At 43.0% G+C, this 27,885-nt stretch overlaps 3 protein-coding genes and 1 non-coding gene across 6 annotated transcripts in view; 2 read left to right on the top strand and 2 right to left on the bottom strand.

The window, feature by feature from the left end:
- Positions 1-121: 121 nt before the first annotated feature.
- Positions 122-3,679, top strand: DIPK1A (divergent protein kinase domain 1A). Of its 2 annotated transcripts, XM_009492765.2 has the most exons (4): positions 122-256; positions 549-656; positions 1,355-1,531; positions 2,867-3,679. In XM_009492765.2, the coding sequence occupies exons 1-4, from the start codon at positions 137-139 to the stop codon at positions 3,677-3,679; spliced, it is 1,218 nt and encodes a 405-aa protein (XP_009491040.1). In that variant the 5' UTR covers positions 122-136. The 2 variants fall into 2 exon arrangements, with proteins under 2 accessions (XP_009491040.1, XP_009491041.1); XM_009492766.2 differs by lacking the exon at positions 1,355-1,531 and having other exon boundaries at positions 131-256.
- Positions 3,680-6,522: 2,843 nt separating this feature from the next.
- On the bottom strand, positions 6,523-13,934 carry RPL5 (ribosomal protein L5). The gene is made up of 8 exons (XM_075710822.1): positions 13,856-13,934; positions 13,118-13,187; positions 12,904-13,019; positions 11,280-11,414; positions 10,486-10,688; positions 9,350-9,527; positions 7,357-7,445; positions 6,523-6,687 (listed from the first exon to the last, which is right to left on the bottom strand). The coding sequence occupies exons 1-8, from the start codon at positions 13,856-13,858 to the stop codon at positions 6,588-6,590; spliced, it is 894 nt and encodes a 297-aa protein (XP_075566937.1). The 5' UTR covers positions 13,859-13,934; the 3' UTR covers positions 6,523-6,587.
- On the bottom strand, positions 9,712-9,808 carry LOC142593611 (small nucleolar RNA SNORD21). Its single transcript, XR_012831088.1, has one exon. It is a non-coding gene; the product is annotated as a small nucleolar RNA SNORD21 (small nucleolar RNA).
- Positions 13,935-17,206: 3,272 nt separating the features above from the next.
- EVI5 (ecotropic viral integration site 5) overlaps positions 17,207-27,885 on the top strand; it is an 84,326-nt gene continuing 73,647 nt past the window's right edge. For both annotated transcript variants that reach the window (XM_075710300.1, XM_075710299.1), the window contains exon 1: positions 17,207-17,245. The gene's annotated coding sequence lies outside the window, so the exon portion shown is untranslated. The remainder of the gene's footprint in view (positions 17,246-27,885) is intronic.

Genomic DNA, 27,885 nt, shown 5'->3' with positions numbered 1-27,885 from the left:
GCTTATTTTATCGCTGTGGAAGTCAAATTCTTAAAGGTGAAATAGTAAATCATGTTTGTTTCTATCATTCTGACTACTGCTGAATGAATTACAAAGAATATTTTCTCTTTGTGTCCTTTAGGTACGTTTCTCATACATGCGGATGAAGTATCTCTTCATCTCTTGGTTAGTAGTATTTATTGGCAGCTGGGTTACGTATGTTCAGTACTCCACCTACACAGAACTATGCAGAGGACATGACTGTAGGAAAATAATAGTAAGTATATTTGGCATAGCTCTCTTAAGTGTTTGTCCTGACTAATGCCACAGCTGATTTCAGTCAGTGCCACATGTAAATTAAATAAGTTCTGGTATTCCATCATGTTGAAGTAAGGTTACATCTTCAATTACAGGTAAAACCAGTTATGTTTCTTCACACTGTTTTGGTAGAGGGTTATTAAAATGGTTTTCTTACATTTTTCTTTCAAGAGTCAGGTGTTGGGAGAGATACAGTTGTTGCCTCCTTTCATAGGCAATTTGTTAAATATTTTTCTCCCTGTTTGTTTCAGTGTGATAAATACAAGACGGGAGTTATTGATGGGTCAGCATGTAGCAGTCTTTGTGCTAAAGAAACATTATATTTTGGAAAATGTTTGTCCACAAAGCCCAATAACCAGGTAAGGCTTTACTCATCCAACCTAGTTTTATTATTTCCCACTGAAATGTCATTCTCTAGAACATCAAGTAGACCTTAGTGTCAGCAAGCTGTATCCATTTGATACAGATTATTTCAAACTTGACTTGCTGTGACACGCAGAGCATGTTTATATATAGGTATATAATACACCTATATAGAGAGAATATCTAGGTGTACTATATATTATTAATAATGTATTATATACAATACACACCTGTATACAATATACCTCTATACAATATTATATACGTAGAGGGGTATATTATTATTTTAGAATACATATATTTTACAAAGATAAATATAATATACCAGATCCTTCCATGTTTTGACAGAATACCTGTACTTCCGTACAGCATACTACTTCTCTGCTATCTGGCTTCCCAAATAGAAGCAGCCGCCTCTTAACAGCCTATGCAAAGATGGTAGTAATGCCAGTATACTGTTTATCAAGCTGTCTTTGTATTTTGACAGTGTAGTGTCACCTAAGTACCTGCAGCAGTGTATTGTATTTGAAATTGCCATTGTTTGAATGTGCTCTGTGCATTGTCTGTACGCAGGACTCAGTTTTCTAATCTGTGTTGCTACTTGACTTTTGAAAGCAGTGGTTGGAGTACAGGTGGTCTTTAGATGATGGAATTCTACAGTGTTTTTTACCTTTTTCCCTTTTTTCCTGCATAGATGTATTTAGGAATCTGGGGAAATCTGCAAGGTGTTATAAAATGCCAGATGGAAGAAGCTACTCAACTTGATTTTGGTACCGACCCAGAACCAAGGAAGGAAATAGTCCTATTTGACAAACCAACAAGAGGAACCACTGTTGAGAAATTCAAAGAAATGGTATATGGTCTTTTTAAAGTAAGTATATGCTTATTTTGACAGAAAGGCTTCTTTTTCTGCAGCTGGAGAGAATGCCCTATTGCATGAGCTTTGTTCAAGTGGATATTAGAAAAATAATCAGCACAAAAATTGTTTTTCCCAGAGGTGCTTATCTCGAAGTCTGAAGTAATTATCAGTTTTTTTCTTTACTTTCTAACAGGTGGAAGCTGGTATGCATCTTGCATGTCTACAGCTTCCACTTGTATTTGTATAGAAAATATGGTAAAACCAGGTATTTTTTGCTGCTTTTGGGGTTATCGTAACTGGGTGCAAAGACTGAAGCGCAATTTGAAAACCGTTCATGCTTGGGATGAGTTGCTGTTAACTGAGCAGCAGGAATCTCTCTAACCAGAATGACCAGCCACACTTCTTCCAGTTCTTTCTGTGTTATATTAATGTGATACTTATTTCTGTTGCTTTAATGCTACCCCAGAATTTTCATAATGTAGAGTCATCACTTTGATGCTGTGTCAATACTGATTTTGGGTTTTCTTAAAATTCTCTTGCTATTGTGATAGCTCCTGTATCTCCAGTGATGGAAATAATGCTGGTCTAGCTGAGTGAGCGTATGTGTACACATGCACACACAGCATAATCATGTAAAGCTGATGACAGTTGTCATGCGTTACAGTAGCTTTGTCTCTAAGAATGGGTGAGCAGTGGGTGTTTTAGAGTAGTTTTTAGGAGAATTTGGGAAAAGTTTATCTGACTTTCTGTGTGTGGTGGTGGTGGTTGAAAATGCAATGTTCTGATTCTAGCAATGGCTTCCTTCTCTGTATCGATACAACGGAGGTGGTTATATCAAATAACAAAATTAAGTATTTCAGCACACTTACTGTATGGGATTTGTACCCAGTGTGCCTTGGTACTTTTTATAGTTGGCCAAAATGTAGTTGATACTGTAATTTCTCTACACCTGTCAGGTTTAATATGCTGAAAACTAAACCTGATCTAAACATTTGAATTCTACATACTTTTTCTAAGAGAATATTTAACAAAGTACTTGATATGATTTTTCTAAAGACTGATCTGACCAAGAACAATGTTTGAATTTTAATGTTTGCATTTTGAAATGCAAAGAACACTAGTACTTTCAGAAGATCATATACTCAGTGCCCTTGAAAACAGAACAGAAAGGAAGCTCTTCAGGCATCTGGTAGCAAGTCCTGTAACATCTATAACCAATGAGAAACTAGAAGGTAACATACCCTACCATACTATCCAGAGGAGAGATAACAACAGGAGGTAGAATGCCAGGTGGATTGGTGGTAGTTAATAAAATCACACTTAATCTTTTTCGTTTGTTGCTTTTAGGCAAAATTGGGTGAACAAGGAAATCTTTCAGAACTGGTTAATCTCATCCTATCTTTTGCTGATGGAAACAAAGACGGTAGAGTTTCTTTGCCAGAGGCGAAATCCGCATGGGCACTTCTGCAGCTAGATGAGTTTCTGTTAATGGTGATCTTGCAGGATAAAGAACATACTCCCAAGTTGCTGGGTTTTTGTGGGGATCTCTATGTGACCGAAAGAGTTGAATATACCTCTCTCTATGGAATCAGCCTTCCATGGATTATAGAACTTCTCATTCCCTCTGGCTTCAGAAGAAGCATGGACCAATGGTTTACTCCATCATGGCCAAGAAAGGCAAAAATAGCCATAGGGCTTTTAGAATTTGTGGAAGATATTTTCCATGGACCTTATGGAAACTTTCTTATGTGTGATACAAGTGCCAAAAACTTGGGATATAATGACAAATATGATTTGAAAATGATGGACATGAGAAGAATCGTGCCAGAAATGAATTTGAAGGAAATAATTAAAGAGCGTCAGTGTGAATCAGATTTGGACTGTATTTATGGTACAGACTGTAGAACTCTGTGTGACCAAAGCAAAATGAGGTGTACCACCGAAGTAATTCAGCCAAACTTGGCAAAAGCCTGTCAGCTCCTTAAAGACTATCTGCTTCGCGGTGCTCCTTCTGATATCCATGAAGAACTAGAAAAACAACTGTACTTGTGTATCGCCCTTAAAGTCACAGCAAATCAGATGGAAATGGAGCATTCTTTAATACTCAATAACTTAAAAACTTTACTGTGGAAGAAAATTTCCCATACAAATGATTCTTAGCTTCTCCACCAGCAGAAGAGAATATTGATGCCTGCCACTAGAGGTGGCCTACCACATTTGATAAAAACAACCTGCAGCATTTTTTAAAGACGTTTCTTTACTCAGATTTCATGAATGGCTCTTTAACTCTTGCCCCTCACTCAGTACCTTGTGACAGGCTTCTCGAAGAATGAACGTGCCACTGGGTGATCGGGCAGAGGCCAGAAGCACTTCTGGTGTTCCAGCGCTGTGTTACGGAAACAAAAACCCTGCATGCTTGACTGTTCTGTGCACTTTGTCAGATCTTGAACAGGATGAAAGTATTCACTGTGCCACTGCATCAACTGATGGAACATCTTACATTTCTGTGAAAATCATTGCTCACTTGTGAAATACCCACAAAAGATTTTTATCCTAAGTAGTTTTCTGAAGAACCACCAGTACTGCAAATAATGTGTCTGAGTCCAAGCTGCTGTTGTGAATAAACTGAACTGTGAGATTGAAGTTTACTAATACCTGGGCATGGCAGAATTTGCACATTAATAATTTTTAAACTGTGGAAATTTTATTCTAGAACTGACAGGTTGTAATATGAAACTTAAATCAGATTCTGTTTACACCTTGTTACCTCATGCTTACATCTTGAATGTTTAAGTAGTTTGACACTTTTTAATTAAGTCCTTATACAGGGAACGTTGGGAGCCAAGAATTTTAGAATATGTTATTTCTTAAAATCACGTATAGAGTCTGGCAGCAATATCAACATCCATTTCAAAAACTGTAGATTATCGTACTTCAGTTGAAATCTTTGACCCAAATTAAGCTGTAGTGAATGTTGAAAAGTAAGGAGTTTGTGGACTAAGGTATTTTATGAGAACTGAAGTTAATTAATTTTTGAAAATACTGATAGCAGAAATGTCCTAACAGTTAAAAAAGGAAGCTTGCATAGCATAGGAATCTGCTGTATGACATGTGAAACACTTAATAGTTGTGGATGAAGCCTTGGCTCTTTCCTGTCCCTCCCAATTTAGCTACAGACTTGTACTTACTTCCTGCAGTAGCTGAAGAGGATTTATGTAAACCAGAGCTAGACCTGAACTGTAGGACAGAAGCTGGATTTTTCATGGTCATAGAATATTGCTTAAATGGGAGCCTATGAGATAGTAACAGCTAGGAATGAGGTGGAACATAAGCAGGCTGCAGTGTGTTACTGTTCTTTTTTTCTAGTAGTAGCATCTATGAGTCATTGTTAAGTCTCAAGTCATGAGTAACTAAACACCATCTGATGTAAATAAACACTCCAGCTGGCATGACCACTGTACCACCTCTAATCTGCAGCCCTCGTGTTCCTCAGCTTTACATCTATGTTCACAATTGTGCAGAACTGGATGTCTGTAAAACACCTTAATATTGTGCTCAGTACTTATCTGTTAATGTTTAATTTATAAATGCTTTAGGTATGAAGTAGTTCAATCCTCAATAATTTTAATGGCAGTCATCCATATACTTCTAAATACTGGCCCCTTAATTCATTTTCAGCATAGGTAAGAAGGACAAGCATTATTTAAATATTCAAAAGGTTGTCAGTTGCTTTAGGTATCCTGTATGAAATGCATTCCTTGAAGGATTAAACTGAAGTACAGGATCAACATAAAGTCACCTCTCAATCCAAACCAGCTTGGGTTAAGAGTGTACTATTTTGTAAACATCAGCTCTTTAGTTTAGGAATTACAATGCTAATGCTAATTATTGTCTCTAACTTGATAATGTCCTCCAACTACGAGCTAATAAGTATTTGTAGCCAGCAATGCACTCAAATGTAAAGTGGTCATGTTCTTGGTAGAAAAATCTGACTGTAATTGCTCTACTAGGTTTTGGGCAAAGAAAATGATTGAAGCCAAACTGATGTTGGGTATTTTAAACAACTGGAAAACATGTTTAATAGTGCAGTTTGTTGTACAGAACCTTCCTTTTTATTGCTGTTCCATCAAGTTTGAGCTTTCATTGGAAAAACACCCACGCTTTTGTTTACAATAAATCACAGGCCTCCTTTTCTCTTTCAATAGAGTACATGCCATCTATCTTAACACAAAAACATTCCTCCCTTGTAGCCTGCTTGACTCGTGTTTTAACTGTGCAAGCAACTTCAGTAAGTCTAATGGGAAACAAGTAAGTGCCTACAAAACCGAGATGTAGGAGAAGATAAGGAATAGGGGCAAGTCAGGGCCTCTGTAACTATGCTCGTATATGCAACTTAAAAGTGAATTCTCTTGTCTAATCGCTAAGTGAAGTATTTAGCTTAAGACCGTACCTGTTTCAGTAGCAGCCAGAGCTCGGAGCTGAATGCATGGAAGTGCTTACATCAGTTACTGGAGGAAAATTAAATACTTCAGTTAGGCATGTGTTCCTCTATCAGCTACAGTTAAGTCACAGTAGGGAAAGTGTTGCCATTTGTGTTCCTGAAAGCCTAAGGCTGCCTTTAGGCAGAGGCTTTAGAACCTACTGTGACGACTACTGCTTTTTTCCTAAGCTCCATACAGATTCCTCCATACCGTTAAGTATGCTGAAAGATAAGACAGTGAAGGACATGTAAAGCCCTTTTTAAAAATTTAAAGTCTTTTTGTAGTTAGAAGCAGCAAGTTCTTACATCTAGTCAAATTGATTTCCCCTTCTTCTGAGAATAATTCTAATGCAGCAGCCTTGGCTTTGAAGTCTGTCACCTCTCTTCTCCTGTGAAGGAGTTCAGTTCATGCAGTACTTTGAAGGGGGGGAAAGAACCCCAAACCCTTAAGGCTGCAGAATATCTGGATCGTCAAAACCATTCTGCATCTTTATAAGATATATTAATAAGCCAGTCTTGCACAGTTGCTTACTCAATTAATTTATTGCCACTTTTTCCAAAGTTTCATAGAAAATTGTGGAAGTTGTCTTAACTATCAGCTGCACGCTCCTGGGCCCTGAGAAAGCTAGCCTTCTTCTGAGCAACGCGATCTTTCTTCTGGGCAAGCGACATCTTGGGACAGTTCCATCTGCAATGCAAGCACAGCGTATGATATATCCAAGGCAGAAATAAGCAAAAAGGTGGTCAAGAAAGCTGCAGTGCACTAGAACTGTGATTAGTAAGAGTGCTCTGCTAGAACGCATTCCCACTTCTGTGACAAGCTTTATTTCCTCGTAATGATTTAAGGCTGTAGTTAGGGCACCACAAAAAGGCATGGTTAGACTGCAGCAGTTTAATTCCTCAAGAGGTAAGCTCAGTACTCTTTTGCGACTAAGAGTATGGACAGTATCAAGCCCAACGCAATAGCTGTGCCTGCCTTTCTTTTCTCCCAGACCCCTTAAAAATCAAAATAGTGTAGTACTGACAAATTAGTCAGCGTGCCCTCTCCTGAAGAGAAGCAGCTTTCCCACTGAACACACTAAGACCTGAAGATAAATAGACTTAAGAGTTCCAGCTATTCAGGCCACAAGCATGCTCCACTTTTTATTTTTTTTATATGCTTGAGGGCTTTTAAGTTTTAGATTCCTACCACACACGTTAACTCCTGACAAAGTCATACAGAAATGCTTGTATCTTAATCTGATCTAAAACACATGTGAGTTTTGACACAACTGCAATGTGAGTCACATTACTTGCTTTAACTAAAATACCCTCAACAGAGAAGTCACATTCATGTTAAAGAGGGTGAGAGTTTTACCTCTTTTTCTTGACTTCTCTCTTGGGTTTCTTTTCATGGACTGGATTATCCCGAATAGCAGCATGGGCTTTTTTATACATTTCTTCCATCTTTAAAAAAAAAAAAAAAAAAATTTAAGAATTGTTAAATTCTCCATAGTGGTCCAGTTGTAGGATTCATATCAAAAATCCAAGATACCCTTACGCAAGCGTGCACGAGAAACAGGTTTCGTCACAATACAGCTTGTAATTTTGTGCAGTTGCCTTCAAAACACTTTTCTTCATACAGAAGATCACTGCCACAGCATACTGAAATCCCTACTGTCGCCGTAATACACTTTAAATATCCAAGCCCACAACTTAGACACAAAACAGAGAAAGTGATTTTATCCTTATTTTACAGTTAGGGAACCAAGGCCGTAAATACAGACTCCTTACAAGGCTCATAAATACAGGCTAGCATCTTGCAGTTGAAATACTTTTTCCTCTGAAGCCTACTTCCAGTGCCATTGCTTCCCTACATTTAAATTAGGGAAGCGATCTAGAAAGTTACTCTACTTCCGCCTAGAATAAAATACTTTGTCTTTACTTACTAAACCAAAATTACTCCACACAAACTCTGTTATCAGACATGTGGTCTTACCACTTTTCAGACCCTACTGTGGTACACGTTACAAAGCTGCTTAGTTAAGAGGGAAAGAGGTTGTGAAAGCAGCTACAGATACCAAGTCTTGCAAGAACCGTGACGGTCCCTGCATCGTCCCCAAGGATGCGACAACAGAAAACACGTTAGCAGAGGCTACGCCCAAACAGCAGTTTCTGACAGCTCATACAGCGGGTCATTGTACTTGAGCAACTATTCTTCTAACACGTAAGACAGAAAAATGAAAGCGATGTGTCCAGTTACATACATCAATAGCAGAAGGTACCAGAGGATCCCCATCTGTCTGCTGCTCTGCCCAAAGACAACCATGGCTCCATAAATGGCACCAGTTTTAAGAACACCTTTGCTGGTGGTTAATTAAGACCACTAGACCCCAGCTGTGAAAAATTTTCTGGATGTACAAAGAAGAACTGTCTAGCTATCAACCCAAGTCCTGGACCCGCTTCATTGCAATACAAGCCATAAATATTGTTTGCTTAGTAAAAGAGATGAAGTTGGCATTTACAATACAACATTACTTATTTTCTAGTAAAGACTTAAGTTACGAAAAACTAGCATTTAGTTAAGTTTGCAAAAAACCCCAAACCCCATAGCAATAAAGGGATAAAGAATGAAGTTAAGTTTTCCATCGCTTACAAAGGGGACAGGAGAATGTCTGTTTCAAGCTTCAGGACCACTACTTGGGGAAACCAAGCAAGAATATTACGGGCAGCAGGACAGGCCATCTGAAAGGAGTTTAATACTTGAAAGAAGTGAAAGCAGCACCCTGGTAATCTTACAGATCTTCTACTGTTTTGTATAAAATAAAATTTCTAGTATTAAAACATGATGCATTACACTCTGTAGTGTCATGAGATGCCAGCTTCTACAATAGAGCTAGCTTGGGCTATTCTATATTCACCTGGGACCTACAACTACCTATAGGGTCACACAAATTGTAAAACAGATTTGACCTAGAGCACATCCTCACAGCTGGCAACCACCACAGCAGCAGAAACAATAGGCCGTGGTGCAGGATTAGGGATGAGCGAGTAGCGTGTATAGAAACTTCAAATTAACTTCCGTATCGGGGGGAAAGAAAGTGGTCTAGCTTAGAATGCAGTCCTGTAAGCTTAAGATTTATAGGCAGAATGTTAAGCCTCACAGCAGGAAAAAAGATCTCACTTTCAAAAGTTCTACAACATACTACAGAGCCCTTAATAAAGGAAAAATTATTTTCTTTGCATGGATAACATACAACACAAATCACATTATTTTACAGATCAAGCTTATTTGCGTCGCTAGAGAAGGCCCTACGCAAGAGTTATCAGCATATCTATTAATGCACAAGAGCCAGCCACATTAATCTTACCCCATCAGGCGTTACGTTGTTCTTTATGTATTGGGAGAACTGTTTTTTGTAAGCATCTTCATCCTCCTCCATCAGGTAACGCATGTAATCCGCAACATTTTGGCCCATGATATGCTTGCGGTGAACCTCTGCATTGAATTCTTTGCTTTCCGAGTCGTAACCAGGGAAACGTTTGGTACTGTGAAACAGCAGTTACAGTTAAGATTAAGACATATTGCCAAATCCTCTAGTTCAGAGGCTAGGTTCTATAAAGAAGTGCCTGATAAATCACATTCTCCTATAGATAACTGAGGGATTGGACCCTCTAATTAGAAATGAAAAGATACAGAAAATTAAGAAATAGAAGTTTTACATTCATCTCGGCTGCCATCAGTCCCGTCTTGAAACAGTGCAGTACATCATATACACACCATGGACCAACTACAGAGTGTTCAGTCATTGGGAGTGTCATCATATAGCAGCCAGGTCACAAAAACTGCACAATTCGCCAGGAACGACTAGGACAGCATGGGGAAGGGTAGGAAAACACACAGCAGATCTCAAGATTCCCCCCGCACTGCTGCTAGCAGAAAGAAGCAGTCAGCTGTAATATCAGCGTTAGACAAAACTGCCAAAAATCTTGATTCGGGCATTCGTAGCCTATGGCAGGAATTGTCAAAATTTCCATGTGGAAATTTTAAGTGCAGATGGACTGCTCACACCTGCTATTGTACTGACAACTGTAGCCAGTGTCAATGGTTTTGCACCTGGTACGTACAGCTTTTCACAGTGAAATTAATACATACACACAACTTGCTAAAGACTTAACAGAATACTAGAGGATATTTACCCAAGTGCATCCAATCAATTCATGATTTTAGGTAAAAGCAACAAGATGGCTCTTCAGCTTCTAAAAATTTAATAGGATCTCTTGATAGTTGCAAGATTCGCAGCAGCACTATCAGAACTGCACTTGTGGATTAAAAAACAACCAACGAACCAACCAAAAAAACCCCGGCCCCAGAACCTAGGCTACGTAATTGTTACCACGTCCTAACAAAATTATTTCAACATAAAGTGACAGTATAAGTGGACTGTCACATACAGAAGCATCTCAGGTTAATTCTGAAGGAATTCTGCCAAGCAGACCAGCTTACCTGTGCGGGATGGACAGACCACCGTCCACTGCACCCTTCAGAGCACCAAAGACTTTGTTTCCAGTAGTAGTTCTGGCAAGACCCGCATCCAGGTAGCATGTGAAAGCGCCAGGCTTTCCATCCACACTTTCCACGTTGTATTCATCACCAGTCACTTCAACTTGCCCTTCATAGATCTTATCAAGGCCAAATTTATTCAGAAGCTGTGAGGAAGGGGGGAAAAGAAGAGCACTTCTGAAATTCTTTCCGTTTCTTGAGAAAACGAAGAATCACCACCAGCTTAGAACACAAGCTGGCAGTAGAATCTTCTTGTTTTTAACTTACTTCTTTACAAAAATTATGCACCCCATACTAATCAAGCTTTTAACAAGCACCACGGTAAGCATGTCTGTTAAGTTTCAACCTTTTGTTCCAACAGGTACACCAGTGAACTTAAGACTTATTTGTGAGCTCATATGGAAAATGGATGGATGCCGTTTACGTGTTTTCAAACTCTTAAAGGTACATTTCTTACATGTTTATCCTGACTCCCTCCCTCCACCAAACTTAAGTGCTGAGACTTAAAAGTGGGCTGCTGGAGTTGAAACTGCATGCTGTCATACTTCACACTGTCATTTGACAGTCACAAGAGGCCATCAAATCTATATGGTAAAAAGCAAAAGTTTAAGTATTTAGAGAAGCCCACAGAGTCAGGTATCTATACTAACACGCCACTTAAGATAGCGGGCTTTCCCTTTTGGAAGAAAACCAGCAAGACAGAGCAGCAACTTCCAGACAATCGGACAGATACCTACCCTGCGTGCCAGCAGCAGACCTGTACAGTATGCTGCTGCGTAATTGGTCAGGCCAACCTTCACGCCGTATTTTGGCAGCTCGTGGGCATAAGCAGCACAGACAATCATGTCGCCTTCGATTCTGGCATAGGCGATCTGACAACAAAGCAATCGTTAGTGTTCTCACAGTAATTCTGGGCTCCATTTACTGTTTCTTTGACATCTGCTTAAGCCGACAGGAATTCTGTGTAGAAATGTCCAGCAAACTGCCACCCTTTGCACACAAGCTCAATGGGTTGTGTTTTTCTTTTCATTTTTTAAGGCATAATTAACTCAAGTACAGACGCAAAGAATTCACATCTGTATTAGGCCAGAGAAAGCGTACGTCAGCAAGAACTTTCATTTACCTCTCCACATACATCAAGAGGCCAGGAAACTGCCTACAAAAGCAACTTTTCAAAGAATCATTACAGATGTGGATGGATTCTGTCCCACTTCCTGCATGTAGTTCTCATATAACCAGAATATAACACACCTCAGAAAAACACAAAAGCATCCGATACAAAGTTTGTGAAAACACTGTTACTAACCTTATGCTATGATTTTATTAATGGAGCTGAGATTTTCAGAATCTCAGGGGTCTCCTGTGAGACAGCAGTACGACGACATATGTTTCTACCGTTCCTTTCACATACAGAACCTTCTCCTTTTGACTCCCATACCTCCTTTCTACATCCAAAAGTTGACCCCTTTTTGCAGGATTCCTACATACTGGAAAGGTGCTATCAGTCAGATGTAAGCACCTGCCTCCACCGATTTTTGTTTTGAGTTTCAAAGATAAAATAACCTCATCGAGGTCATGCAGTTTCATCTGAACTGGCTGTAAAAACAGCACTCTCCACTGTTCTCAGCAGGCAATTATTCTATGAAGAAATGACAGTGAAATTTTCCTAGCTTCTTTTTTTGCACTTAGCAACATGTATTTATGATAGAACAAAAATGCCTACGTTTTTAACTTCAAAATTAGTCAAAACATTCTGAAAACGAAACAAGAAAGTGAACCACAGTAAGGAACTGCATGAAAAAATGCCTACTGTTCTCATTTACCAGTCTCCTTTACTCTGACAGGAAAGCCATCATAAGGCCTACCTGCTTCATACAATCCACATAACATCATAGGAAAAAAAACCTCCCAAAAGCAAAGGCACCTTTAGATACTGTCAGCCTGCACTGATTGTTGCACAGGTCATGTAGCCAACTTTGTTGTCTTCAGTCAAGCAAAAAGGCCCTCCTTTCAAAGCACTTCGAAGACAGCAGAAAAAAAAAACCCAGAGAAATATTCCCTATCCCTAAAAGCTTCTACTTATCTCAGCATCATTAAAATAGTACCATCTTATATTATGAAAAGCCTTGCTGAAGAATGCTGCCACCAGTAAAACTTATTTTGCATCACGAACAGTTTATTACTAAAATTGTGTTAATGTTAAAGATTGTTCTCTAAGAAACTATTTTACAACATAAAAACTGCTCAGCTCAAGCCTAAAAAAAAAAAAAAAAACCAACCCAGCTGCTTCGACCGCCCCCCTTTCCGTTTATTCCACTCTGGGCAGGCTGGGAGGTAAATAGCAAGCACCACAGAACTTACCTGGCAAATGATGTCTCTGTTGGTAACACGCACAATCATCCTATATTTAGGGGTGTTGTACTTGTTTTTATCTTGTATTACCAAACGTTTGCGGGCATAGTAGTCCGTTTTGCCCTCTGAAAAACAACAGTTATGGTGTGGAAAAGGTGCGTGAAAAAAGTAGGAATAGTCATCGGTGACGTTGAATTACGCGTTACAGGGAATTTAACAATACCTCTCCTTCTCCTGAATTTCACTTGGTATCTCTTGAAGTACGCCTTATTCTTGACAACTTTCACGAACCCCTTGAATAAGAAGTATAGCGAGGCGTTATTAACATATAACCGTGCAAGCCAAGACCATTCTAACTACGTTAGACCCGCTACGAAAGAAAACCGCGGCGAAATGAGGAGTAAAGTAACGTTGACTTATATATTTAGATCAAAAAAAAGCATCATACGAATAAAATGTCGGCCCCGCCGACATCGCGGCGGGGCGGACCCTCCCCGGCACCTGCCGGCGCCGCAGCCCCGCGGCAGGAGGGCGGGCGGCCCGCCGACCCCCCGCGCCCCCCGGCCCGCCAACCCGCGGGGCACCGGGGACACACACACGGGGCTCTGCCAAACCCGGCCCCGCCGCCCGCTCGCAGGCCGGGCCGCCCGCCCGCCCCCCGCTCCCTCCCGCGCCGATCCCGCCGCCACGCGTCTGCGGCCCGGGCCCGACCGGGCCTGCCACCGCACCGCGGCCCGGGGCGGCAGCGGGGCCCAGCCAAACCGCGCCGGGGCCCCGCCGAGCCGCCCCGCGCCGCCGCCGCGGCACTGACGGCAGCCATTGCCACGCTGGAGCCGCCGCGGCCGGCGGCGGGCCCGGGCCCCATCGGGCTCCATCCGGGCGGGCGGAGCCCCGCAGCGGGCGCGGAACGGCGGGCAGAGCTCCCCCCCGCCGCGGGGGTCCGGCGGGGGCCGGTACTGACCATCGTGCCAGGTACTGTCCGGTCTAGGCCTAGGCCGGGGCCCGCTCCGCACAACGACTGCGCTCCGCAGCAGGGGGGAAAAGGCCGCACCCACTGCGCAGCCGCAGCTCCTCGCCTGGCCGGCGAGGCGGGGCGCAGACGGACGGCCTGTCCCCGGCGCCCGCCGTGCTGCCCTCTGCCGGCCTGGAGGACCGACCGACCCCCGGCGCGGCCCCAGCTCCCCCCGGGGCGGCGGGGCCCGGGGCCTCTGGTACCGGGGTGGGCCCTGCTGCCCGCCTGCGCACCGGCAGAGCGTGTCCTGAACGGAGCGGGGAGGAGCTTGGTCTGCAGAAGGGGAGGCTGAGGGGAGACCTCATCGCTCTCTACAACTGCCGGGCAGGAGCGGGTAGCGAGGGGGGTGTCGGGCTCTTCTCCCAAGTAACAAGCGATAGGATGAGAGGGAATGGGCTCAAGCTGCGCCAGGGGAGGTTTAGATTGGATATTGGGAGAAATTTCTTCACAGAAAGAGTGGTCAAGCATTGGAACAGGCTGCCCAGAGAGGTGGTGGAGTCCCCATCCCTGGAAGTGTTCAAAAAACGGGCAGACGTGGCACTTGGGGACATGGTTTAGTGGGCATGGTGGTGTTGGGTTGATGGTTGGACTGATGAGCTTAGAGATCCTTTCCAACCTTAGTGATTCTATTCTAGTTTTACTTTCATTAAAAAAGAATCCAGCCACCAAGCCAGGAAACATGAAATCAATTATTCCTCTCCCCTCCATTGGTTTAGCAGTGGACTTGGTAGTGTTAGGTTAATGGTTGGACTGGGTGATCTTAAAGGGCTTTTCCAACCTAAACGATTCTATCATTCTATGCCGTGCTAGAGAAAAACTACAGCTGCCATCTAACGCCCCCGCGTAATGTGGCGTCGCTTCCAGGTCTCCCTTCGTTAACCGCCTAAGCGGATGTTAGCGAGGGATGTGTCGCAGCAAAGGGATTCTTACAACAGGAAAAACAATGGATTTGATCTTAAAAATCACCATTTGCAGAACTGTTATAGGATTTTAGTTGCCTTCACTTTCTAGGGAAAATTCTCATGGCTGGTTGAAGAGTAAATCATTAAAACACTAAGCCAACCCAAACCCAGTCAAATGCTGTTCCTAAAACAAATTACAGATGCTTGGGATAATTGATATTTGATGAAATAAAGCAAGAATACATACTTGCGTGCATATATATATATATATGCGCGTATATAGTGGGACAAACAGGTCAAGTGGCACCAAATGTCTTGACATCGTCAGAGGAAACTGCACGAAGCCAGCATCTTTGCTCCTGACGCATTTGTCTGGTTATCCTCATTCACTTTGCTAAAAAAAAAAAACAAAAACCCACCACAGTAATTGTTACACATAGACCAATAGTTTAAAAAGTTATTAATTTGATATAAATAACCACAAGAGAATGAAAGAAATAAGAAATGTTTCCTATATCAGGCAAGTACCAGCATGGTTCCTACCAGGTAGGTACCTGCTAACTTCAGAAATTTTTTAACTACCTGAGTCTGAATTTTAGAAAGTTCAGAATTCTACATACTTCTCAATGATTACGTAAAGTAACTCTAGGGGAGCACCTTGGTTTAGCTGCTCTGTAGCGTATAAACGAGCGCTCTCCAATAAAGGTCTGCTGGCAGCTGCTGGGCAATTACGTACTTTGATGAGAAAATGCCTCACGGTCGATGGTATGGTAAGCAAGACTCCATTAGCCTTGCTGTTAAACAAGAAAAAAATAAAATCAATTGCTTGTTCTTCTCTGCAAGAAGACTTTTTGCTCCTAAAATAGCTCACCATCAGAAAAATCAGCCCGTTATCCCATCACACCTCCACATGCTTTCTTGCTCGTGGTCACCTTGCAGAACAGGGATGCTCCAGCTGAGCTTACTAGCCCCACCCCTGAATCACTTACAAATTTGGGGCAGCTCCCTCCTTGCACCTTCAGTGACAATGTTTGTTGAAAGGGTGACTGCTATTCATAGGGGCACTGAAATGATTGAGGTAAAAGCTAAGATTTTTCAATGCTTTAATAACATACTTTTTACCGATAGCACTTACTGACAGGAAAAAAACTATCTTTGCAATTTTTTTTGTTTCTTCAGTGCTATTTCTCAATTCCTGTTACATTGTGCACAGTGTTTTCGCTTGGGTGTGTTCTGGAGAGCAAGGTATCGCGCAGGCCTTCTGGAGCGGTGCCTTATTTGGAGGAAGTCTCTGGGACTGATGGAACCGCTCCTGTCGGCGGGGACCCTCTCCCGTCGGTCTGCAGAGGCCCCGAGGCAGCACGGCTGTTGTCTGTGGCTGGGCTGACCTACGTGGTCACTTCCACTTTTTCTGTGGTCGTTTGCAACAGGTGATAGTCTTATTGAAGCAAAACCAAGTTATCTGGAGGCCTATCTGGAGCCTCTTCCTGCTCTTGCAGCTTGTTTTTTAAGAGTATGTTCTCTGTGCGTTTGGCTATAAAGCGGTACGTAGCATAGGTGTCCTTGGTAGTGCTGGATTTTTAATTAAGCTCTTGTTGCAGTCCTTACAAATGAGAACTTCTGTACGGTTTTCTCTTGGAGCGTCTGGCCTTCGTTGCAGAAGCGCAACGGCAAACGGGCCCATTGCCGGATGGGGAGCTGCTCTGGGCAGACGCTCTCAGCTGTTTGGGTGCCCTAACCGGCACCTGGCCGCAACGCGTCCAAAATCCTTGCGAGGAAGGGCCCGTCTTCACCTGAGGCCATTTGGCGCTGCCGGAGAACGCGTCACTGCGCGCGTCTTCCAACGCGGAGATGGCATCACGGGCATCCCTCGGGCAGGCGCTCCGTCTACGCCAAAATAGCCCGCTTCTGGCGGAGCGGACGCAGCATCCTCGCCTCGCGTCGAGGCGATGCCGCGGGCTCTTCGCCCTGCCATCGCTGGGAGCGGCGAGGGCCGGGCTGGCAGCGCCGTGAGGCCGCAGGGCTCGCCGAGGCGCTGCCGCTTGAGGCGAGGCGGGGGCTCGCCTCACGGGTGCGGGGGCTTGCTTCTGCCCTCACGGTGGGTGAGGAGGTAGCGGCGGCCCCCGCGAGGAGGCAGCGGGGCGGTGAGCGCCTCGCCCGTCCGGGCAGCTGCCACCCGGCTTCGCGGCCCCCAGCCCGGCGCCCCGCCGCCAGGCCCTGCCCCCGGCTGCCCCCGGCGCGGCCGGGCCCGTTACCGGCGGCGCGGAGTGCGCCTGCGCGGGCAGGGACGTGGCCCGGCTGCCGGGGCCGGCGGAGCGCGGGGAGCCGCCGAGGGAAGGGGGGCAGCTCCGCGGAGGCCGGCGGCGGGCTGCGGGGCGGCGGGGGGACGCGACGCCGATGCTCCTCGCACCTCCCCGCCGCGGGCAACGCTTCCAAGGTGAGGCGCGGCGCGGCCGGGCCCCCGCCGCTGAGGGGGCGGCCGGGCCTAGGCGGGGCGGCGGCGGCGGCGACCCCGGCCGCGCCGTCCCGTCCCCTCCTGTCGGGCCGGGCGGTGGCGGGGCGGCGGCCGCCCGCCCAGCGCCCCGGGGCCTTCCCGCCGCGGGGGGCGGCGGAGCGCGAAAGCCCCGCTCCTCTCCGGCCAGCCCCGGGGGACGGGGACGCGCACGGGAGGCCGCGGCCCTGCCGCCGGCCGGGGGCCCTCGGCCCCCTCCGTGCCTCAGGCGGCGGCGGAGGCCCGGCAGCCGCGGGGACGCGAGTGGGCGAGGGGCCCGGCCGTGGGGGGGGGGGGGTGGCGGCGGGGGGGCTCCCGCCCTCGGCCCGGGGGAGGCTGCGGCGGGTCCCTCGGCAGAGGGGGGTTTCTCCCTTGGTTTGTGTGGGAGTAACGTTACAGCAGCGGCCTGGGGGCCTTTCCTTCGGGAGGGAGAGGTGATTTCCAAACGCTGCTCCCGAGACCTCATTTACCAGCACCTCCGGCTGCACCTGCATGCACGGGGTTATTCAAGACGGGTAAAAAGCCAATATTCTGGCTGCTCCTTCTGTGTTCCACCCTCAATTCCTAGCGTCGTTTTTCTGTAGATCCATGTAATTCCTGCTCACTTTCCGCATTGCTCGTCAGGGCAATTTTATAGCCAGCGTGAAGCTGGCGTACCATTTTGAATTTCCAGCATGAGCACTGGCTGTATCAAAACAGCGTTTCGTCTCAGCCTGGGCCAATTCCCGCCCCCCCCCCCCCCCCCCCCCAAAGATCACACGCAAAAGATGTAGGAAGGAGGCGGATTCATAGGGAGAAGAACTGATGGTATTCAACATGTTTTACTTGTCTCCAAAAGAATTTGTCAAAAAAGTCAAAACTCTTTTCCTTTTTTTTTTTTTTTTTTTAATTCGCTTTACTTCTTGTGCCTAAAGGAGAAGGTAACTAGATCTTGTTTGGTTTTTTTTTCTGGTAGATAGTATTAAAAAGTGTTTTGCATAAATGTGCCTGTTTATTTCTCTTCTTCCAATGTGCGCTTTCTGCTTTGATCATGATTGTACAGCTCTATATTTACACTTATAAAGATTTAAGGCTTATTCTGAAATAGATAGATACGAATTCTTTTTCAAGTAAGGAGTAGGAGAGGAAATAAAGGCAGCCAGTGAAAGAGAGATGTGATCAGGAGGAAAGCACTCAGTATTATGAATCAGCATTGCCTGAATTTGAAAAAGTGGGATGAGAGCAGCTGTAGCGATTGTCACCGAATGTCTGCCCAGCCCGACAGTACCTCGGAGAGGAGCAGATGTTTGGAGACGAAAGCTCCGGCAGAACAGCTGTACTTCCTCCCCGTATCTCTTCCTAGCCTCCCACAGGCTGAGGCTTAGGGATTTCCTGAGCTACGGCTGGGTGGCTTGGATTTTTTTTTTGGTTTGGGTTTTGTGTGTTTTGTTTTTCTTTTTCCCATTGCTCTGCATATGTTGGTCTTCTGTGGACTTGTTTGATTGCTTTTGAACAAGTAAGCTGGAGATGGTTGGAGAGTGGAATGGCTGAAGTGGGGTTCCTGGAAAGGAAGGCTGGGAGGAAAGCCTTCCGAAGTTTACGAGCAGGGGTGGGGGAAGTGACATGCCGAAACAGTTACTGTCAGTTTGTCCTCTGGGTAGGATTGATAATAGATGGAGAAGTGATAACAATTGGAAAAAAAGTCCTTTGTCAGTGAATTTTGGGAAACAAAATTGTTTACCTTGCTAATTCAAGGTTCTAATAGCACTACCTAGAAGGGGGAGAACAGCCAAGTTGAAGTATGCATACTTAATATTATGTTTATGTTTTCTTACTCTTTCTGGTTTGTTTTCTTAACTTGTAGAAAAAAAAACAGATAAATTGCTAATGCTTAAGGAGGAGACATAGTAGAATTTAATATTTTAGGTATCATTTTAAGTGTCAAATGCATAGTTTAAAAGAAAAATCTCTTCTGGTAGACTGAGAAGAGGAACTGTAAAAAAAAAAAAAAAAATCCTGACTTTATGAATGTTGTTTTCTCAGCCTATACTTGCCTTGATTGCATACTCTTGATTCACTTTTTTTTTCCCAAGACCCAATTACAGTAGTTATCATTTAAAAAAAAAAAAGGGCAAATAGTAAATATTACAGGAGTATGTAATTTTGAGTTGTTAGATATATTCTCTGAAGCTCTTGAATATATGTTGCTTAAGCTTGCAGCTAGCATGCTGAATTAGCTTGTGTCTTCCACAGTTGTAACAACCAACAACATCTGTTGGTAATTTTTTGAATCCTTTACATTGGGAATGCTGGTTTGCTTTCGTTGTAGTCTTGTCTGCTTAATTGTCTGTAGGTGAGGTGCGTCCTTTCCTTCTCCAGCAAGTGGTGATTGGAATAAACGGGTAGTGGGTTAGTAACAGCGTAGGGGCTCTTGTCTTGCTTTGCTCATTGTATACGCAATCGTGGGGTGGTTTTTGTCATGTGCCTGTACACAGAAACTATATTCTCAGAAGGTAGCAGCAGAAGTGATGTAGTGAATCATAGCTTTTCCTTAATTACTCTTAATGTTGTTTAACTTCCTGTGAACTCTGGAAAGGGTTCGGCTAGCCGTGAAGTGGTGTTTCGGGGAGGGCCTAGGAAGCGTTGAGCCGGCTATAGGATTCAGGTGATGAAGAATGGGCTCTCCTCTTGGTCGTGCTGACGGCGATCATGCTGTGGTCTTCACGTTGTTTCAGGCTATGTAACCGTCAACTTTGTTTGCTAATTGTCTGTAAAAGTAATCCTTCCGAGTCCCAGGGAGGCAGTTACTGTAGATTTGGGGTTGAAGTACAATACTAGGGTTGGGCTTTGTTCTGGGCAAAAAGTAAGGTGTTGTGATAGAATGACTGTGGACGCGTAAGCTTTTTGTACTAGTTCCCAACTTGGGAAGCAGCCAAAAGCCACCACCAAACATCTTTCTGTTCTTTGGTCTGAATGAATTTTACCTGTCTCTGATGGGTTTTGTTACAGATCAGACAAGATGACAGATTTTGGTATTGTTTTACAAGTAACTTCTGATTTATTTTTACTTCCACAGTTTAATCCTTAAAAAAAAACAAACAAACAAAAAAAAACCCCCAGAAAAACCCCCAACCACAAACCAAAAAACCCTCCAAAGCAAAACAAAACAAAAAACCCCAAACCAAACTTAATGTTTTGGTAATAGGTTGTTATAATGTGTTCTGCTACATGGTAAGCTGTTAAACTTCTCAAACTCCTGCGTTTTCTTATGGCCTATTGTCATGGCCAAGTCTTAGTGATTCTTAGCATAGCATTAAATACTTGTTTGATGACATCATAACATGTCCTTGATCCTTTTTTTTTTTAATTAAAAAAGTATAACTATGTTGTGATGATGCAGAATTCTGACTCACCAGTATCTTACACTGTATTAACTATGTATTTTTTTAAGTTGGTTTCATCAGACTGGCAGATGGGGCCAGTCTTTTAGTGGTGGATTGTTGTTGCCACAAGCTGACTGTGCACTTGTAACTGAGAGGATGTTAGAAGAGCTTATGGTTATTTTTGTTATAGAAGGGTAAAACTGTCAAATGTCGCTTAAAATGTGTGTCCAAAAACTAGCAGCTAGTTAAAACCTAACATTTGGGACGTGTACCGTCCATATCACTGTGTAGAGTGACATTGTATAGAAGTTAGTTTTACGTCTCCCATTTTTCAGGTATTCTTCTTGATTATATATAGTTCAAACAGTGAACTACTTGCAGGCGTAGTAAAAAGAAATTCCAACTTCCGTGCTCTCTGAAACAGCAGAGCTAAACCCCAATATTCATTAAGCAAAATAATTTTTTTTTTTCTTTTTTCCTTCCGTGGAATGCATTAGTGGTGGAACTTTATGGGTTTGGCTGAAGCTTTAGTAAGTATTTCCCAGCCCTTTGGAAAAAGAACTGTGATCAGTCTTTCTAAACACAAAATGAGAAAGACAAGTTAAAATTCCATAACAAGACACCTGCAGACCATGAGAGAATGGGCTTGGGATTTTTACATAATCTTTTTGGTGTCAGACTGGCACTAAAAATCATCTGTGTTTCATTGATCTTCTGTGCATTTTTCCACTAGTAGGCCTTTCTCAAAGAAGTAAATAGGCTCTTATTTCCAAATGAAGTGTAAAAGTCAGTGGTCAACTAATCAGGAAATAACTCATTTCGTGTGATGATGAGTAGATACGTCATTTCTGTGAAGAGCTATCTCCCTCTTCTTCAGTCAGTAACTGAAGAAAATGAGTTTTCTCTGAGCATTGTGCTCAGAAGAGGCTGCAGGAGCACTGTTACAGACTTAAGAACGTGGAGGAAGACCCTTCTATACCCACAAAAATATGCTTGCTTCAAGTTGCGCTGTCAGTGCTTGTGAAGACAAGTCACGGATGTACTAAGTAGGTGGGCGAAATTAAATACTACTGCAGGACCACAGATGTTGGCATGGATTGTGTCAAAATAATTTACTATTTCTCTATGCACCTGTGTTGAAATGTGCTACGTTTACTGAATAGCTTAGGCAACTTTCCTATGTGGAAAGTACGAAATTGGTTACACTTCTCACTTCTAAAACTTTTACCTTTTATTTCTTGTTCTCTGTCAGCAGCTGCAGGTTGCAATGAATCTGTAGCTCACAAGTAAAGCTGGTTACCAGTCAGTCATTTAGAAACTGCTTTATTCTTTTGAATTTGAGCATAACTGATAGAAAGTTGACTTTTTAGCTGATCATTTAAAGGAAAGAAGAGTAATATCCTGAAGGTAGGGTCTCACCAATCTCTGTCATCTGACTTGTTTAAAATTCTAGTAAATAATTAGTAGTTTCAAGTGTTACCATATTCTATAAGGCCATGCTGATATTCTTTGGTGTCTCCATCAAATCTTGTTTCATACGTCCCTTTGGAAAGGGAACCATGCACAACTTGGTAAACGGGAGATGAGCATTTTGGTTCTAGCCTGTAGATTGTGTCATAAGTTTATCTAATCTCTATAAAAGAGGAGAATTACACCTAGAGAATACTTGGGCTGCCAGCATATAAAACCAAATGTCACATAGAATGGTATGTTTTCATGTTGTCAGATATTGGATCCTTTTAAACTTGCCAATTTAACTCCTTGCAAATTTTGTATACTTTTTTTTAAATGAAGAGCTGTGTTAAAAACATCTATTTTCATTAAGGCTTAGCGAACATTTAAAAATTGACTTAGTTGTTTCTCACTTCCAAAGTATGGACCTGAGGCTTTTAGTAAATTTAACTGCATTTATATACTTTGGTTTATTTTTGCCCTAATGTAGTTTAGATGCTAGTCCCGGCTCCTTTCTAGGAGGAAGTTGACTAAAAGCAACATTAAGGAAGCCAGGCTTTGGGAAACAAGTAGGAAAGTAAAACTTGTGGGAAGGAGCTTTAATGATAAACATATGTGTCCTTTAGTGTGTGTTACTTTTTTGTAAATGCCTGATACCTACGTGAACTGCAGTGAAATGACTGAGTTGCATTTTATTGAAAAGGGGGGAAAAAAAAAAAAAGAAATCTTCCAATCTAGTGCATAAGCAAACTGACTTTGCAGGAGTTGTTCTTTATTTTAGCTGATGAATCTGATTCTTCCGTCTGTTTTGTTAGCCAAGGGGATGGTCCTTCAAGCACATGCATGTGTAACTTGGCATGCTGAACCTCAAATACAAAAATGTTTTCCAAACTGAGGCCTGAGAGAACAAAGAGACAGAGGAGGTTCCTGTTAAAGGTTTTTACTGTAGTCCTTCAGTACTTAATCTTGCAGCTCTGAGGAACTCTCGTCCGTCTTTTGTACAAAAGCACTGTATCTAATTCTTTTCCCCTTGAAAGAAGGTCTCTATGGTTTCCTGAAGGCTGTTACGTTCCTATGCCAGATTTGAAACCTGTGTGATAAAGGACCGCCTTCGGATGGGCAGGAGATGGTGTCTGCAGAAGCACCGTGGTTTGTGTTCTCAGGCAGCGTGCTGGGACAGTGCCTGACAGGTTGTAAACCACGCTGGACGTCACACGTAGTTAAAAACCTGGAATCGTTCTTGGAAACAAATACAATTCGGTGCAATTTGGTCCGTGGTTGAAACGTTGATAGGACTTTGAGCAATGGTTTCAACAGTTTAGTGGCTCGCTACAACATTTCTAACAAGCACCTCGTTAAAATGCTTTCTGTATTTGATTGTTATGTCATGTATGGGAACTTGCAGCTTCACATTTCTTCTTTCAGATGTTTTGGGACCATCAAAACCCCAACATGTCTGAGGAAGGCTTTTAAAGAATGTGTATTTACTAAATGATACTACAGAAAGCTTTCTGATAGCTTAAGATTTACACAGTGTGTCAGACTGCCTTATTCTTTGTATCAGAAAGACTTGGAGAGCCTAGTGAGAATCGTGTGAAAAGGAAGCTGGTGAATGCTAGCCATGATATTCCTGACTATTGTTAGGTGAATACTACAAGAAAAATCAGGAATATGAGAGTAAATTAGGATATTTTCCTCAGACTTCAGCAGAAATCAGTTATATGAATTTATAGTGTAAAAGATAGAGATGAAGCTTATAGTGAAATCACTTTTGAGCCCTAAATTAGCGTTTTGGCTTGTCAGGAAGCGTGATAACAGGCTGAATCACCAGCTGCCTCTCCTGCATATGTCATTGACTAAGTCAGCTTGATTTTTTCTTAAGATATTACAATGCCATTAACTTTTTTTGAGCAAGCGGGAGACTGAGTCCATGGAATGCTATATAACTGGCTTGAAAACCACATACACAATTTCAGCCCCAATTATTGGAGACTTCTTTTTAGATGTAGAATAGTATGAGGATTACTTCCTATATTCTGGAAGTTCCCATTTCTTTCTCTTCTCAGGAAGAGAAGAAAGAGTAGAGAGCATGTAATATATGCAGTAGTGTTTGTGTAAGGCTTGCCGTTATTTTTACTTTTTTCATACGATAAGAATAGTTGAGATGGTAATTTGGGTCATCAAGATACCTGTACCTTTAATACAGATTTTCCTCAGGGAAATGCAGAGTGTAGGTATTAAGCTAATTCAATGTGTACTGTGAAATACTTTAAAAAAAAAAAAAAAAAAGACTTTTTAAAAAAAATATTGTCAGTCTGGCACATGCAAAAATATGTGATGGTAACACTTTTGGGCTTATTGTAAGGTGCTGCACAATACCTTGGGGTTCTTGGGGAAAGGGATTTATATAATTGTATGTAACGTGGGATGCTGCGGTCTACCTTCAGCTAGCCTTACTTAAAATATTTCGTATGTTGCTCCACTGCAGCATTTCTTTGAGTAACTCAAAAATCTAAACACAGTATTGTACTTCCTCTTGGTAATAAAGTGCTGTAATCAGCAGCTAATTAAAGATGCTAAACATAAAGTGGAGATACTGAATTTTATGTATTTTAATTGGCATATATAAACTGCACATCGTATGTATCGGTGTATAATATCAATATAAACGTTTGTTGTCTTTGCAGTAGCTTAAAGTACGTAGCAGACAGGTCTGTGCCTGGCCTGATGACTGACCAGGGGATGAGAATTGCTGGTAGTTCCGTGTTGCTCGCTGGAAACTGCAGCAGAGTAGAAAGTCTTTAGTAGTTAAGTCTTGTCCCCCTCATCTTTTTAAAGATTGGTATTTTCAAACTGAAGATTCACACGTTTCTTTAGGAGGTATCTACATGGTCTTAGGGAGATGCAGACGAACTCCTCCTGTGCTCTTGGTTGCCGCTGGCAAACGGGGAGCAGCGTGGCTGTTAATGTGGCTTGGAGCCTGGATGAAGGCACCTGGTTCGGAGCTGGGTGATGCCTGCTTAGTTCCCCGTGTCCTCCTGCAAAGGGTAAAGAAGGCGTACCCCCGCCTGCTTAATTTAATATTAATTAATAATAATTAATAATGGCTTGCTCATCCTGATGGTGCTCTCGATGATTTGGCGTGCTTCCCAGGCAACGTAGGTTGCCTTATGTACTCTTCAAATGTAACTCGAATTGCAGCAGCTGAAAAATGCTGGGGAATAAAAAGGAAGGCAGTGCTCTTTGCGCAGTTGAAAAACTGGCCGAGATGAGCTGAGGAAAGAATACTCTTAACTGGGGGCCTCCCGCCTGAGCTGGTTAGCCGAAGGGATGGAGGGCTGGCACAAGTCTGGTATTGGGATTTCTGGAGCAGAGTCTGGGCTCGAGCTGCTCTGCGCAGCTGCTCCCTGCGATACACCGAGTAGCAGAGGAGGGCGCAGCTTTACAAGCGCGAGTGCTTCTGCGGTAAGATAAGGCAGAACCGAGTGGAAGTAGCATAGGTGCATGCGCTTAGCGAGAGGATGATGGCAAAGGCAGAAGTCCTGACTCGTGTGGAGTTAGGTTTATCGCTGTGACCTAGCTAAGCTTTTGGGACGGGGGCTGTGGCGTGGCTGGCTGTCCTTGTCACTGCCACAAACAGCTGAGCGCACGACTATCATCTCTTTTCCACAAAAATGAAGAGTTGCAAAGGTAAGGACACTTCATAACTGCAGAGCATCGTCGTTGTAGCCAAAAGGGAGATGCTGCTGCAGGCCTGCAGAAATATTGGTGGTTAAATAATGACCATTTTTTTAAAAGAAACGTTTGTTTGGGAAAGTCTTAAGGAGACTCGGTCCAAAAATACAAAGAAAAGGTTAAAGGTTTAATGATACTGGTTTTCTTGAGTCTTTCCAGAAAGCTGCGTTAAGCAAAATCACATCTTGGAAGCAGGGAGGCGTTAAACCAAATGCTCATCCAGATTTTCCCGTGTTTCCTGGAGTTGGTGATACCCAGTGAAAGTATCTGCCATCATTCATACTGAATTTATTCTCATTGCTATAATTAAAGGCAGAAGGACTAATTTCAACAACCTGATAGCTCTGTGATTCTTAACCGGGGAGCCCTGGTTGCACTGAAGGGGCTAGAGCGAAACCTTTAGCCCTTTCCTTTGTGCTGTCCAAGGGAAGAGGTACAGATCCCTTGGGAGTCGGTAGGATTAATTTCTGTACTGCCTGCCTGTACTGTCATAGCGGGGGGAGTCAGCAGGATACATTTCTGTCCTGTGTGGATGTATTGGCTTAGTAGTGGGACGCGGATTTCTTGTTGCAGGGCTTGTCAGCGGAAAGGTGGGAAGCAGCACTGGTCTGTGGTTTAGTGACAGTGAAGTACGACTGGCCCCTTAGGTGGAGTGGTGTACATCGAGTTGAAAAGCTTACAACACCTAGCAGGGATTTTCATTCTTTAGTAAGAGAAGGGTAAGGAGTTGGAAGGGCAAGTGTAGGAGCATGGTGTGCGTGTTGATAGGAGTACCGGTGCGTTGCTCCTGGAAAGGTTGTCTCATTTTCCAAGTCCAGTGACCTGTTTTCTGGAAGGCCTTAAGTCCCTTGTCAAAGAATAACTCTCTGAAATCTTCTGGCAGTGAATATAAATTTTGAAATTAGCATAAGTGAAATGATGGAATATGAAAGTCCTGTTACTCTCTCCTACTTAGGGAAAGGGATAATGAACGGATACTAAACACCTTCATGTCTAGGTCCAGGAGTCTACACCGATGCTGACAATTTGAGAGTTGGCTTTAGATTTTTAGGAAGCCCTGGAAGAGCCTGGCAAAAGGGATGTAGGCTTGCCTAGTTAGCTATTATATCCAAATTTTTTTTCTTAATTTATCTTGGCCCTGGGTGACTGCTGGAGCTGTCTTCCCTGAACGGATTCTTCATGTGTTTTTGGTACAAACTTCAGTGTGAGCCTTTTGATCTTCAAACATCTCCTTTTTGCAGCTGTGCATTTTGCTTGTCATATGTGTTAATACTTTCAGACTAGGAATTTTTTTTGGTACGAATTCTCTGAATACATTCTAATGAAACTCTGAACTGCTTTTAGAAACAGGAGCATTTTTAGACCCATTGTTGTGATTTAACTGCTGTCTTGCATGCTTTGCTTGACCGTACTTTTTCTCAGTATTCTTCACATAATTGGTTTCTACAAACTTTTGCATTAATTTTTTAATGCCTGGTGACGTGTTGGTGAATGAATTTTAGTAAGATTCTTGATTTCTGTCCCCCACCTCCTGCTTCAGCTATCTTAACGTGCAGTATGAGCCTCATGATGTGTAAGCCAGACTCAGCTTGGATTTACTTTTTCACCTTAAGTTTTCCTAGGTGCTTTACTTTGGAAAGAGATAGGAATTGATTGTGTACTTTCTCTCCCTGTTTCTGTCACATAGGGTATTACTCAAAATCGCTGCTTTTCTAATATTTATATGTAAGGTTCTTCGAATGGGTGACTCTTAAAACCTGCTGCGTGTGGCAGTCGTGTTTGCTGTGTTCTTAAGATTGGCCCTGGTTCTGCCAACATTTATTTTTTTGGAATAGTTGCATTACTTGTCATATTTTAAGCAATTTAAAGTCTTTGCCAAAATAATCAGTCTTAAGTGAGATGTGTGAGTTACCTTTATCATAGTGCCGTTTTATTTAAAGTGAAACAGCAATAACTTATTCTTTCATAGCAATAGGGAATAAAGGATATTGACTGAGTGAAATGTTAATGCATGTATTAAATTTAAGATCTTGAAAC

This window comes from Pelecanus crispus, chromosome 5, assembly GCF_030463565.1.
Source record: "Pelecanus crispus isolate bPelCri1 chromosome 5, bPelCri1.pri, whole genome shotgun sequence".
NCBI classification, from domain to species: domain Eukaryota; kingdom Metazoa; phylum Chordata; class Aves; order Pelecaniformes; family Pelecanidae; genus Pelecanus; species Pelecanus crispus.
Note: the sequence above shows the minus strand (reverse complement) of the source record. Positions and strands in the feature narration are given on the sequence as shown.